Source organism: Ictalurus furcatus, chromosome 10 (assembly GCF_023375685.1).
Source record: "Ictalurus furcatus strain D&B chromosome 10, Billie_1.0, whole genome shotgun sequence".
NCBI lineage: Eukaryota > Metazoa > Chordata > Actinopteri > Siluriformes > Ictaluridae > Ictalurus > Ictalurus furcatus.
This window is the reverse complement of record NC_071264.1, coordinates 19,396,474-19,412,190: the sequence shown is the minus strand read 5'-3', so window position 1 is coordinate 19,412,190 and position 15,717 is coordinate 19,396,474. Positions and strand designations below refer to the sequence as shown.

Genomic DNA, 15,717 nt, shown 5'->3' with positions numbered 1-15,717 from the left:
ATTTTTCACAGGCTTCTTTGTTCATATTTACCAAGGGTATACAGTGGCGGGTATACAAGGGTATATTAGTGGTGGGCACTGTATATCCTCAGTATTAGCATGATATATTAACAATCACTTTATCTACAGAGACATAAACTCACTGACATAAGAATATAAGCTCGTTCTATAACCTGACATACAAGCTCATTCTAATATTTTCTAATATACTATTTTAATATACTTATATACATGATAATTTCTATAGTAGCAACTCACTCACAGGGATTTGTACAGTCAGGGTTCATACACATTTTACCAATAAATTTAAATTTCTTTTCCATGTCCTTAAATAAGAATAAATTAAGAAGAAAAATCCATGTCATTTACCACAGCATATTTTAACTAAAATTAATCCAAATCCAAAATACCAACAGTAAGGACAGTGTGTATTGAAGAATGTTTACACAGCTATACTATAAAAGCAGTCCATATGACACAAAGCTCTAGTATGGCCACTTGGCATATAGTTTTTCTGATGCACATTTAAAGCTCATGATCATCATCTTCTGCTATTTTATAGACTAGAGCTGTAATAGAGAAAACATTTTTTCCACTCTCTGGAATAGAGTGGAAAAATGGAATGACATAAGGGAAAGTGTAAATGATAACAGAAATTTCATTTTTAGGTGAACTATATCTTTAAAATTTTGAGTACAGACCTGACAAGGACATACAGACTAGTGTCAAAATGCAATGGTTGCAGACACTTGGGGGTTTATTGTCCAAAAAAAGAGAATTAAAGGAATAAAGAAAAATAGTTAAAAGAACTTGATTCGTAAATAACATTTTATTTTAATAAATGACTCTGTCATAATCACAACCTAAAAACACACTTTTGTCAAAGCCAAACATTTTACCAAGTTCTAGTGAAGTCTGAGGCAGGGGCGTAACCTGGCCTGGGCATTCAGGCCAAAAAAATGGATATACGCTGATTTTTTTTCCCCAATAAAGGGGTTGACACTGAAACACTAACATCCTCTCATGCTGAGCAGGAAAGCAAGGTGTGTAAATGTCTATACAAATTCTAAGTTACGTGAACATGATATGAGCAGAGTATAAGGACAACTAAAGTACTCTGCATGGCACTGAAGCAGCTAAACCCATACAGTGATAGCTTAGTTGTGCCTCCCTTTGGCCAGAGACACTAAACTAGCCGAGTCTCCTGTTAGCCAAAATGTTTTATATTTTAGCATTTTGGTAGTCGTGCAAACAGTGATAACACCCGAGTCAAGTTTTATGATAAATCCAAATTTTTGTCCAGCTTTCACATTTTTTAAGCAATTAGCCCTCACATGCAAGACCAGAAAATGCATGGAAACAGTTTATTTAGAAGTACATTTAAAAAAATCCTGCATGATTAACAATCCAGGTAACGCCCCTGGTCTCAGGAAATGTGACATTTTAAGAAAAAAATGGTCATTTTGAATTTGATGTTTCTTTTTAGTAACACTTACTTTTACAGCCTTTTGTTGTCACTGTCCCAACTTTTTTGAGATGTGTTGCGGCCATGAAATTCAAAATTACCTTATTTTTTCTTAAAATGGTACATTTCCTCAGTTTAAACATCTGATATGTTCATGATCTATTGTGAATAACATGGGTTTATGAGATTTGCAAATCATTGCACTATTTTTATTTACATTTTACACAGCGTCCCAACTTTTTTGGAATTGGAGTTGTACATTTTTATTTTGTAAAAAAACCAAACAAACAAACAAAAAAAACAATTACAAATACTGTCTGAATCTCAAGTTAAAAGTTAAATGAACACTACTGTACTGCTGACAGTCTGCTTGGAAACCTATGTATCATGACACATATTGAGCGTCACAGAAATGTGTTGAAATATCATGATATGATTTTGCCATACTTCCCAGCCCTAGTACACATTATTATTATTATTATTATTATTATTATTATTATTATGCCTTATTACACATAAGGCTTCAAATAAGATTTTAAAGCATCAAGCATAGTACAGGCTATAATAGGAAAAGGATTCCAGAGACTATTCCAGAATATCTCCTTTTGATATTAAACAAGACTTATTAGGAATACCTAGGAATAATTAAATGGAAACTCTGTCATGACCTTAAAGGTCTAGAAGACATGTGTTGCTGAAGCCAGTGGAGAGATGCCAACAAAACTAAAGACTAAATCTTCACACCCCAACCTGTTCATTTTAAATTAGCTATTAGACCCCTGAGGGTGATATCTGGAAAAAAAAATCCTAGACACACTCTACGCATTCACACAATGCTTCAGTGCTACAAACGCAGCGGAAACGATTTTAAACTGACATGCTGTGATTCACGAGTCACAATGTGGAGGACTGAGCCAGACATGACGCAGAGAGAGGAAGAGGAACTACAGAGTGAAGACTGTGAGCTAAATTAACAACATCTACGTGCACATCTAGCGTCTGACGTCAGCACTTAGGACTGCGTTGCTTTTTTTTTCCTTCTAACTAAAGAGGACGTCTACAACAAAGACACACATATCATAACATTTACGTTAGCCTTCATTCTAATCTCTTAATTACTAGGTGTGCTACTCCAGCATCTAATTATATATACTGTTGTCATGTAACGCAAACATAAGCAAACCGCATTTCAATGCAGACGTCTTCACTGCAAGGAAAAACACAGCTGTGATATGCTAACTCTGAAATATGTAATGACTCAAACTATAAACAGTGTTGATGGAGGTTCACTGTAAAACAATCAGAAACAGGGCTGGGTGGTATTACAAAAACATGATACTTAAATATTTAACAAAATATCACAAGATCTAATAATAAAATAAACTACCTGCATTAATAAACCTGTGATTTTTTTGTTTAAAGTCTATAAAAAAAATCTGAGGCATACAGCAATGATGAGCGCCTGATACTGATTTTCTGCCTTGTAAGAATCAATAATTAACATCCGGTGAGGTATTCAAAAATATTAACGTGCTTCATGTGATAATGATGTTTGGCTCTCTTTCATGAAAAATATTGTATAATTGTGGAACAAATAGACGTCGTGTGGGGGCTTCGCTCACCTTGTGATTGGAAACTTCACCAACAAAGATGCTACACAAAGAAAGCCCATGACTGGTCATTACAAATGAGGCATGCCCAAAACAATTCAAGTCAAGCATTACAGATCCCACTAGTGTGCGAAACTCGCAATCCTTGACCCTTGATATATTTAATGGTCTCACATAAACCTGGGTCATGTTTCTGTTTAAAAATGTGGAACAAAACATTCTTTTTCCTTCCTCATGTTCTAGCATGTGTCTTCAACTAGTCATAAAAACTGACATGAAATTTTGCAGGACTGGAGCGCTCATACACAACCACTAAAAGAGTGAAACTGCAGAGCTTTGAACTTTGAGAAGGTTTCGTTTTTGCTCAATGTTCACAGATGTATCTGCATTACGCATGCTGAAGCTTTTCGAAGAACGCTACAAGTGTGTAAAGTCATAAATAACACAAAAATAAAAAATAAATAAATAAAAATAAAAACAGCGAGCTTGAAATATAGAATCTTATTGGTCAAAAGGTGTGCATTATTTCTGTATAACAGCATGGCCAGTAGTTTCGGGTGTAACTTGAACAATAGGTTTATATTAATGAGCTTGTTCTATTATGGTATTATGATGGCATTATCATGGTAATTTGGTATCTAAGAATATTAATAAGTCATTACAAAAAACTGTTTAACAAATAAAAACACATCATTGATGTTTGTTAGGAGACTTTTATGTAACATTTATGGAATGAGTATGGAAGTATGGAAGGACAGGCTGGTGAGGGAACGATTGTGTGCCACTGCTATAATGTAACTGAGCACAGGAACCAACTTGTCACTTGGACATTCCACAACATTAAATCTAACTATAAACCATTCAAATGTGTGACGTGTCGCTCATTAATAAATTGATCATTGGCGAATCACTGGTACTAGCAGAATAACAATCCAGACTGAGAGGTTATACAGAATTAATCCACCTTGGATTTTTTTTCCGTATAACTGCGTGGCCTGTAGTTTGTTATTCCTTACATAACACACAACCATACAAGTCTGAATGTAGAATAAGTAACAGTCCCTCGTTACCAACATTCCTGCGTTAAAGTGATGTTCATGTCGTTTAATCACATGCTGCTTAAAACAAAAACAAAACAATAAGTTCCTTAGACATTTTTACACTCACCAGATACCACACGTAGTAAAAGCGACTGAAGATCTTCATATCTGATAGATAAGCAAGTGTGTGTGCGTGTGTGTCAGCAGTGACACTGCATACAACCTCCAAGCATTATAGTGACCATCATCCGGTCTGTGAGTGTGAGCATCTGCACTGCACTAGCAAGCAGGCTAGAATAACCAGGAAGAGATCTGCTGCATTAAACTTTTATGCTGTGTGTGTGTGTGTGTGTGTGTGTGTGTGTCTCTGTGTGTTGACCTTGCAAATGTCATAATGCAGAGAGTCTGGAGGCTTTAACATGGAGTGGAGAAAAAACAGAATGAGGAAAAGGAGAGACAGACTCACCTGCTGAGCCGCCTTGGATAAAGTGCAGAGAGAAAAGAGAAGAGAAGCATTAGAAATGCTGATGCATGCACATTTCTCTTCCACCCCTCCCTCTCTCTCTCATGCTTTCTCCCTCCCTCTCTCCCCTATCCATCTATTCCCTCTTTCTTTCTCCCCCTCTTACCCCATCCCCCTATTCTATCTCTCGCTCCCTATTCCTCTATCCCCTCTCTTTCTCCCTGTCCCTCTATTACTATATCCCTCTCTCTTTTCATTCACCCTTCCCTCTCTTTCTTCATCTTTCTGTCTTTCTAGCCCTCTTTCTCTCCCCCCTCTTCATTTCTCTCTCTGTCTCCCTCTATCCCTCTCACCTAACCAATATATAGCAGTGAGCGAGCCTGATCACCATACAGCAAGTCAGCCCCTTCCGTCACTTTACACTGGGAGGGGCTGACATGCTGCATAGTGACTGGGAGGGGCTGACCTGCTGCATAGGGACTGGGAGGGGCTGACATGCTGCATAGTGACTGGGAGGGGCTGACCTGCTGTATAGGGACTGGGAGGGGCTGACCTGCTGCATAGTGACTGGGAGGGGCTGACCTGCTGCATAGGGACTGGGAAGGGCTGACCTGCTGTATAGGGACTGGGAGGGGCTGACCTGCGGTATAGTGACTGGGAGGGGCTGACCTGCTGTATAGGGACTGGGAGGGGCTGACCTGCGGTATAGTGACTGGGAGGGGCTGACCTGCTGTATAGGGACTGGGAGGGGCTGACCTGCGGTATAGTGACTGGGAGGGGCTGACCTGCTGCATAGGGACTGGGAGGGGCTGACTTGCTGTATAGTGACTGGGAGGGGATGACCTGCTGCATAGGGACTGGGAGGGGCTGACCTGCTGCATAGAGACTGGGAGGGGCTGACCTGCTGTATAGTCAGCCCCTCCCTCTCATCTTACAGCAGGTCAACCACTTCCTCTCACTATACAGCAGGTCAGCCCCTCCCAACCTGTACATTACACACACTCACAACCTCAACCCCCACCCCAATCTACAATATCCACAATGCAGTGCACCCAAATATTAACCCTTTACCCTCTAACATTAGCATACTCCAATGTTTCTACAGAGCTGCCATAAAAATGTGCAATGGTTGGCAGGTGTGGTAATATAATATAATCTACAAGAAATATTCATGGCAATGTAATATATATGGTAAATATATACAAGCCTACATTATGCTCGAATGTACACACAGTGGGAGGGAATGAAAAGCTCATTAGAAAATATTAAGCTTTCGGATTTGGATTAAATCCACGTGTGTAATCAATGTACGTTTTTACTTTAAAACACTTATAAAGCTGCACGTCAGTGGTGGTCATCGTTTCATTTTGCTTTCATAAATATTGCAAAGCTACACAATCTCTGTCCACCCCCTATCGAAGCGGCCAATGAGAGCAGCGCTCATTAGCGCAGTGTTGTTAAATTGTGAAAAACTGTGTAAAATAGGATCTAGTGAGAGGTGGGGAAAAAAATGTAAATAGCACACTAATAAGAAGCAGGGAGGGATTTTACCACTCACACTCAGGGACAATCTTATGATTTAGCAGACATTTGGTCCTCACAACAGGCTAGAAACCTCCCATACACGTCTCAATGTTCATCACTGTGATTATTCCAACAACCCAAGCAAAAAGGAAAAGCAAATTCTGGTGGTAGCATGGAATGTTCTCAGTTGCCAAAGACCAATGGAGACATTGATGGTTCTTATATCGGTGTATAAAGGAACTGCACTGTTTCTGCTGCAGCTGAATAAACCATGAGCATGACTGCAGCACACACTCCTCACAGATCTGCTTACACCTCCATCCATCCAGCACTGTCCCCAATCATATACACCATTAAAGGTGTTTATTTTACACTGCAGTAATATACACATCTGTACAGAACAGACATCCAAGAGCAGTTGTTCAATTCAAAACACTCACCATTTTTAAGTTAACCTTATACCTTCCTGCTGTTGAACTGTGGATTCTGATTGGTCAGAAGTGGATTCATTTTCTAGAACAGCAGCTCTGACAGCAGTACAGCTGCAAATCACAGGTTTATATTAATGTGCTCGTTCTAATGTGTCATTGCTTCTATAGAAACATTTCATTCATTTTTACTTATTAACTTCAAGAGAGAGAAAAGAGAGGCTGGTAAGGGAACGACTGTTTACAGCTGCTATAAGGTAAGTAAGAACAGGAAGTAACTTGTTTCACCAATGTTCCACAAAATCAAAATAAATGGATTAAAAAAAAAATACACAGATAAAATATTTGATGTCATTCTTTAATAAATTAAACAATGTAAGTGTTGGTAATTTTCTGTGGTAGAAGTGGAATAAAACACTTTCTCTTTGCATGCAGCTGCATCACAACACACTGTCTCCTGAGGATTATTTTCCTGTAACAGTACATCCTGTTATTTAGACTCCTAAAGAATGGTGGTGACCTTTTATTAGCATGTGGTTTCACTTTCAGGAAGATAGTACCACACCTGACTTCCAGTGAAAAGGAAAGTAAAACTTTTGTCAAAGTTTTGAAATAAGTTTAATAATTTGTGGAACCACATTAATAAAAAAAAAAAAATGCAATTATTAGGCTACAAGATTAAAGATTATCAAAATTCAACCAATCAATACACACACTCACTCACACACACACACACACACACACACACACACACACACACACACACACACACACCCCTACACCTACACACACACCCCTCTACACACACACCGGTAGTTATTATTGTTATTTTGGTTGATGTGATGATTGTTGCTGTACTAGAGAGATGGTCAGAGAGAGACAGAGTCAGAGTGAGATAAAGAGAGAGAGGGGGAAATGAGAGGAGTGGTGAATGTTTAGTTTTACCTTTTGCTGAATAGTGGAGTGTTTTGTCTCCATGACCCTCTTATCCTTTGCTGCATCAATCATCAACTGCTCCAACTAAAACAAACAAACAAAAAAAAAACACAGGGTTAAAAGTATGTGTGTGTGTGTGTGTGTGTATGTGTGAGAGAGAGAGAGAGACAGAATAGCCAGTTATGAGATAGCTTTCATTGGAAGCCTATTTAGGGTCAAGTTAAAATTGTTCAGTCCAATTTCCACTTTTTTTTTTCCCTTTTCTGTTCTACATACAACAGGTTAATGAGACATAAATCAGGATAAACCAAATTCCAGAAACAATGTTAATATTTTAGCCTTTTTTGCAATATTTAAGCATAAGCATAATTCTTTTCTGCTTTGGCAAGGTGAAGTGTCTGCTTATGCAGGAGAAGCATTGAGCATGTTCTGGGTATCATTTGGAAATAAAGAACTCCTACTTGGGCAAGGCTAGGCCCCAGCATGGACATAAAGAAGCTCCAGCTTAGACATGGAGAGGGTCCCAGCTTGGGCATGGAGAGGGTCCCAGCTTGGGCACGGAGAGGCTCCTACTTGGGCATGGAGAGGCCCTCACTCAGACACAAAGGAGAGTCCTCCGCATGGGCATAAAAAGTCCCTACTTGGGCAAGGCTAGGCCCCAGCATGGACATAAAGGAGCTCCAGCTTAGGCATGCAGAGGGTCCCAGCTTGGGCATGGAGAGGGTCCCAGCTTGGGCATGGAGAGGCCCTCACTCAGACACAAAGGACAGTCCTCCGCATGGGCATAAAGAAGCCCCCATTTGGGCATAAAGTATGATATAAAAAAGTATAATAAAATATATAAATACACAACCATTAGACACACAAATACACACAGCACAGTCTGTATGTGATCGTTCAGTGAAAGGAAACAGCCCTGGAATACTAGAGCAACTAACCGATAAAATCGATAATAATCGATAATGAAAATTGTTAAGCAAATCTCATTATGTTGGTCTGCGTACGGCATGGAGTACATTTACTCACTGTTACTTCTGTTCCGAAATCACGCATCGGAGTACAGACCAAAGCTGTGTCCCAAATGACATACTATAAACTTACACTATACTCTACCATCTAGTGTATGAATTTTAGAAGGGTAGTATCATCTCAAATGAAACACTAGCTTTTTTTTACTAACCGGCCGCTTCCCAGACGTTGGCACATGACATCAAACGCACGTAATGAGACGCCACTAGCTTTGGCAGAAGACCTAGAGTCAACGAAAATGAATTTCTTCAGTTTAATGTTTGTGACGAGGCCGCGTTGGTCCTCACTCGCAATGTAGACGTGGTGATAAACAGTGGGAGCACGAGTAAGATCTGTAATGTTAAATGAAAATGGTATGATCAGTGTAAACAAAAATAAAGCAATATATCTAAAGGCAGTGAGTAACAGAAACCAGTGAAGGTGCAGTGAAAGTGAGTTGTTTTTTTTTTTTTTTAATTATTAGTGCATTTTTTGAGCATCCATAAAAAATTATACATGAATACTATAAATAATAAATATAATATAAACTAATATATGTATATATTTCATATAACTGTTTGTCCATAGAGAGATAGATAGACAGATAGATATATTAGCACTCATTAGAGCATTAGTTTTTTTCATCCAATTAATCTAGGGAAAAGAAAATCATCAGCCAATTAAAATTGATTATGAAAATAATTATTAGTTACAGCACTAGCGCATATACACACACAAACACACACACACCCCTACACACACACACACCCCTACACACACACACACACACACACACACACACACACCTGTGGACAGCTTCTCCATGGCAGTCTACACAGCCCCTGTATGTTCTTCAGCTTCATGCTGGTACTCTCTCGTGCTCTCTCTCTCTCTCACACACACACAGCTCAACTCCTATTAAACACTCAGTTAACACTCCAGGTCTGACGTTTACACCTTCACACTCGGACTCCACTACAGCTTCAGCTAACACGAACCTTTAAGTCACACACTCACACACTCTCTGGGAATACCCAGACTGGGAATAACCAGTCATTCCTTCAGCCTCCACTTCCTCTTTCCAGTGTCAGGTGCACCATCACCACTGAGCTAAAGCAAAAATAAAACTAAAACCACTGATGGACAAACCGTCCCCATCCTTCACACTCCCAAATTTTTACAATATGCACTGACAAATCACACAGACCTACAAGTCCTGATTGGCCAGTTAGGATTAATTAGGACTCCATAATTAGGAATTAATTGGGAGTGTACCTGTGGCTGTAAAAGGGCCCATGTTAAGGCCAGTAGGCTTGCGAGATCATGTGCAGCATGCCCCCTAACTATGGCCAACTGACTAGATCATCACCTGTGCCTTTGAGGGGGAGATACAACAGATTTTATTTCCTAAAGCCACTGAAACCACATTTTCCTTGATAGCCATCACAATTGTTGGAATCTATCGGTGATTCCCGATAATATTCCAAATTTCCCAAATCTAAGAGCCAGTGTCTTTTTGCACCATCATACCGTGGGAATTAACTTCACCTGAACCCCAACAAAGGACCCAGTGCAGGAGGCATCGGGTACCAAATGTGTACATCAATATTAACAGATTCCTACATGCTGCTGCACAAGGAAGAAGCCCCTACTCCAACATATATTTTAAAAATAAATAAATAAATAAAAAGCCAGACTGAACTTTGCAGGTGATCACCAGATTTTTTGGAGCAGTTTTCTCTGGTCAGATGAAATAAAAATGAAACTGTTTGGCCATAATGATCTGCTATGTAATGGAGGGAAAATGGTGAGGTTTTTAATCTGAAGAACATCATCCCACTTGTGAAGCATGAGGGTGGTAGCATCATGTTGTGGGGGTGTTTTGCTGGAAAAGTGACTGGTGAACTTCAGAAAATACATGTCAACATGAACAAGGAGAATTATCTAGATATTGAAGCAAAACCTCAAGAAATCAGCCAGAACATAACACAAAAATTGGTCACAACTGGGTCTTCCAGCAGGACAAAGATCCTAAGCAAACCTCTAAAGTTGTAATAAAATGGCTTAAAGACAACAAAGTGACAAAGTAGAATGAACTGAGAAAGTGTGTCTGAGCGAGGAGGCCCACAAACCTGACTGACTTACACGAGTTCTGTCAGGAGTGTTGTGAGAAGCTTGTGGAAGTCTACACCAAGAGTTTGATTCACATTTAAGCAATTAAAAGGCAAAGCCACCAAATACTAACAGCATGTATGCAAACCTTTGACCCATTGAAACTCTGATATAGTGAATAAGAGCTGAAATAAATCTGTCTCTTGGCTATTAATTAGAAACGACTTGACACAGGAAATGTATGGTATAAAGATAGGCACGAGTACTCGGAAGAGACATCAAAGATCGATCATTAAAAAGATGATCGTACAGTTTTTCTCCATTTTCCAATTTCCTTTTACATGTTTCTGTCAGCCACACAAACAGCAGTGCGTGCATACGACTATAATTACAGTGACCGTGGAAAAAGCAGAGACACGTGCTTCCTCTGAAGTAATTTATTGCTTTTGGCCAGCGAGTCTTCACATTATGACAGTATTCACGATTCACGAGAAACCAATGAGCGCCGCCATGATGGATTTTAACTTCCGTTGTACTGTTTTCCTGTTCTGGTCTCTATAGGAACCTTTATTAAAACTGGCTTAAGAGAGCGACTGAATTACTTAAACAGAAACTTTGGGAGTGATAGTAAGAATAAAAATGAGATCAGGGTCATACTGTGCTGTCGTTGGCTGCCACAAAAGCAACAATAGACTTAAGAAACTCCTGGAAAATACTTGTTCTGAGCACCAGCAAACCCAAAAAGATTGTCCGTGTCTGGCGCCGTGTGCCTTGCATTCTATGCCAAATATTGGTCACAGGAAACGAGCATGGCTTGCAGCATTGTAGTTAAAATTCCTCCCAAAGAAGGTGTGTGTGTGCTCTTATCATCTTGTAGACAAAAAACCCTCCGAAGTTCACCTCGATCCGGAGCTGCATCTAGGATATGAACACCCACCTGTTACCAAGTGGCGAAAGCTAGTTTCCAAAACTGCTAAATTTCTGACTGAACTCGAACTCGGCTTTCAAAAAAATTAAGTTGCCGTGTTTCCTGTACAAAACCTGGCCTATTTTATTATTGTGCAATTAATTATATGCTGCTTTTTTAATTTCAGAGTTCTTCGCCATCAACACCTTTAGACAAACTGAAGTAGTTAATTACATCAGTGTAGCTAACCTCAGGCCATAGCTTCATGCCATCTACCCAGTTATTAAACTTTGATGGGTGAGGTACTGTCAAAAGACGGTTATCGCAACACTGTAAAGTCTTGGCACTATGGAGCCATATGCATTTTTAGCCATTTTAGCAAGATTAACGTCACATTATCAGCTAGAAACATACGCTAACTTTAAACAGACCAGAAATGTAAAACAGGCTTCCGGTGTGAGCCAGACGAGACTTACGTGTTCAGGAAAAATGTGAATATGATGCTGTTTTTTTTATTTTTTTTTTTACTTTTTTTGTATTAAACAACATTATAACAGCCTGTAATATTGAACAAGTGAGACAATGAAACAACAAGATGCACCGCAGAAGCAAAAGATGTCTGTGTTACATACAGTATATGAAAATAAACAACGATGTAGTTCTCCCGAGTACTCGAATAGACAAATTGTCCAAAATGCCCATGCCTAGTTTGGTAACATTAAATGTTGTGGAAAACTGAGTTTGAATTAGCCTAGGAGTGTGTAAACTTTTGGCCTCAACTGTATATTCACAGGGAAACCTTTTTCTTGGATACCTTAAGTTCCAGACCAGACTTTGCCACCCAGATTTTATTCGACTTTCCAGAAATTTTATGTTTTTAAATATCTTTTTTAATGTACCATGAAATGGAAAAAATTAAAAGTGAAATACATTAGCTTTTATAATCCAATGCATATACAAATGTTCTTAAAAAGAAATATTTTCCGAAATTTCCCATTTTCAGGTATAGAAATGCTTTTAAACTTTTTTAAATTTCCCCATCTACACAAGAATCCAGGACGTATTATTCCCTGCTTCAATATAAAATGTTAAGACAATGTTGACAAGGTCATTTATGTTTGGAACTGGAAATGTTTACAAATGAAGAGAACAGACTGGTTTTTACTTTTGTTAGAATTGATCTTATATTTGTAACTTTCTATATTACATTTATTAACTTTACATTATAAAAGATTTGTGTGTAAAAGAGTTTAATTGTGAAGTGTTTAATTATAAAGGTTAGTCATTTCTAAAGAAAACAATATCAGACGGGTAGCGGTGCTGGCCTGATACTTGAGGTTTTGGTATCAGTACCTGAAAAGAAAAAGTGGTATAGTGCCACCTCTATTCAGCACCAAGCCTAAACTCACACAGGTGTATCTCCTTGCTTATGTCATAAGAACATTCCTCCCAGGACCACAATTCTCCCTTAATATTGAGAAACGGTCCATGAGTGTGTGTGTTTGTCCAAACTCACACCATGATCACTGCATAATGCAGTATTCAGTGAGTTTAGAGCCTAGTGGAGGATTTCCAGTGCACTCAGAAAATCCAACATCCTGCCTGAAGGAGACAGGAAGTCCTCATATCTCTTTCAATCAGGTTGTTAGTATTTCTCGGAACTGTAGCTAAAATTTGTTGGAATTAAGTGGAATTGGATGAAAATTTTGAGAAAGAGTAGAAGCTCTGCCCTACCTGCCCCCCGAGGTGCTTCATTAGTGGGTGAAGTTCACTGAACAGGTCATAACCTTGGTGGAAGAAGGTCAGGTGGGCATACATGAAGGACAGCATCTAAATAACGAATAAATAAAAAAAAAGAAGAGAAAGTGTAAGAAATATGGAAACGGGTTGTGCACGAGAATTTACAATTAGTAATAATAAAACCATTATTGAAGGTAAATATACTTGCCGATTTGAGGATTTCTGATTGTCTCTTGGACTGCAGAAGATTAATCTATACAGAAAGAAAATAAAAATGTTGAGCTACCCCAAAGTTGATTTTCTTATAACAGCACATCCCCAAGTGTTACATTCCTCTTACGTTATAGCAGCTATAAACAGTTGTCCCCTCACTAGTCTGTATTTTTCCGCTCTTGGTGGCAAAAAGAAGACGGGGGGGGGGGGATGGACACAGCTTGTCATGTTACTGAGAAACCATAAACTCCTCTGTTTGGTAGATCATAAACCTTAAAGTTACAGCTTTACCTCTGACTGTTACAAAGCACTGATACTGAAGACTCCTTCTATAACTGTTTTACAGAAAACCTCACCATGACGACCAGGAGCTGACTAAACTCATCTGCTGTTTTTAATTGAGGGGACAAAATAAGACCGCTTTGATGCATCATTGAGTGAGAACGCGTAGCAGCATATCTGATGTTAAAAGACAGAGCTGATAAGCAAAATGTGTAAAGGTCGTCAGGTCTGCCTAACCACTAAAGCTAATGATAATGGGCTATTTGTACAAAGGCACTTTCAGCTGCTTCTGGCTCATACACTACAATGATACTGAGCTATTTTACACCCAGTGTCTGCAGGAGTAATGAACATCAGTGACGCTTATCATAAATGTAAAGGCATCAGACAGTATGCTTCATCATAAATAAACTACTATGAAGGTAAGAAAATACCTATTAATCGAAATTAACTCCCAAACTATTGTTAGGCCAACACTATGACTTTATAGAGTGAAAAATATAAAATGTTAGACATTGCTGTCTCACTGTACTACCAAACGTAAACAATGCAGCATGAGACACGAGACTGGCACTATTTCAGAATGGAAATGCATCACAGCCCTGGGTGCAAGCAGCCTATTACTCTAACAGCATACTCAATCTAACAAACCCCTAAGCCTTAGTAATGCTAACACACCTAACCCTAGCAAGCTTCGCGACCATATCCATATAACAACCCTACTGAACCGCTCGTCCTGAATCCCGACACACTGCAGGTGTGTGTTTACCTGGAGGACATAATCCAGGACAATATGGCGGAAGCATTTGCGTGTTGCACTGAGAATGCCGTTAGCTTCCTCCACCTCATGTGGTTTATTTCTGGGTGCCTGAGCATTCTTGATCAGCGCCGCCTCCTTCTCCTCACTCACTTTATCAAACTGCTTCTTCGACTCCTTAAACCTGCGCAGGTCCCTGAAAAAACACATGCACCGAAAAGTGAGTACATCAGGTCATCGATGGTATTAATACTGTTAGTGTAGTGTACAAATAGGAACAGTTTCAGTACTTACTCTTTCACAAACATCTGAAGTTGTGATTTGATTGAACGCTGTGCCTGGTCAAATAAAATCTGTTAACAAAGAGTGATGGGTCAGTCTTCATTTCTCATTCAAATATATAAGTAAGCAAACAGGCTTAAACCTGGAACCTGAGTTTATGTAAGTATCCCTCACTGCAGAACGAAAAGTCCATAGGATGGAGTTTAACTTGGCCTAGTTCCTCGTACCTAGCCAGTTTTAATCCAAAAGTCCAGGAAGTGGAGACTCTGGAAACTCTGTGTTGTTCAGGCTAGGTAAGTGTGCTGTTTGGTGTTGTACAGCATTGTGTGGGTTAAGGGTTACCCCCCTGGTTCTGTAGCGAGGACTGGGATAGTGTCAACTGCCCTCACAATAAATAAATTAAATCAACTAACTACTTAATAATTTAATACTAAGGATAATCTTTTTTTAAATTAATTTTAAAATAAATAAGCACATTTTTTTCTTTTGGTTACATAGGTTCTGAAAGGTTAAAAGAAAGGTACTTGCAAAACCAATAAGTAAAAGAGTGTGTGTGTGTGTGTGTGTGTGAGAAAAAGATCATGTGCTTGGTTTCATGCAATAAGAACTCTAACAGGAGTCAGCTGATTTTACTGCAGGTCTAAACTCTGACTCATTCCACTGACACACACACACATGCACACTTTCCTGTTTATTTTGCTTATCATCACTTTTCTAACTTCTAGGCCAAGAAAAAAAATATATATATCACACTAGGGCAGAAGTAGAACACTCTCTCTACACATTCACATACACATTCTCACACGTCCTGGATCTGGTTCTCTTACCGTGTGATAGTTGGTCATCTCCTGCAAACTCTCAGCAAACTTAGTCAGACTCGACTGCGAAAACAAAACAAAACATTAAGAACAGATGTTTCACAACACTTATACCACCAGTGCTGTTGAATT

At 39.1% G+C, this 15,717-nt stretch overlaps 1 protein-coding gene across 5 annotated transcripts in view; it reads right to left on the bottom strand.

Moving 5' to 3' along the window:
- LOC128613488 (arf-GAP with coiled-coil, ANK repeat and PH domain-containing protein 2-like) overlaps nucleotides 1–15,717 on the bottom strand; it is a 46,873-nt gene that overhangs the window by 16,397 nt on the left and 14,759 nt on the right. For all 5 annotated transcript variants that reach the window (XR_008386885.1, XM_053634293.1, XM_053634290.1 and 2 more), the window contains exons 4-9: nucleotides 15,595–15,648; nucleotides 14,780–14,838; nucleotides 14,498–14,681; nucleotides 13,442–13,486; nucleotides 13,228–13,323; nucleotides 7,476–7,550 (exon numbers count right to left, since the gene is read on the bottom strand). Coding sequence is in view for 4 of the 5 variants with exons in the window: in XM_053634293.1 (XP_053490268.1) it covers nucleotides 7,476–7,550; nucleotides 13,228–13,323; nucleotides 13,442–13,486; nucleotides 14,498–14,681; nucleotides 14,780–14,838; nucleotides 15,595–15,648 (513 nt within the window). In the remaining variant the exon portion in view is untranslated. The remainder of the gene's footprint in view (nucleotides 1–7,475; nucleotides 7,551–13,227; nucleotides 13,324–13,441; nucleotides 13,487–14,497; nucleotides 14,682–14,779; nucleotides 14,839–15,594; nucleotides 15,649–15,717) is intronic.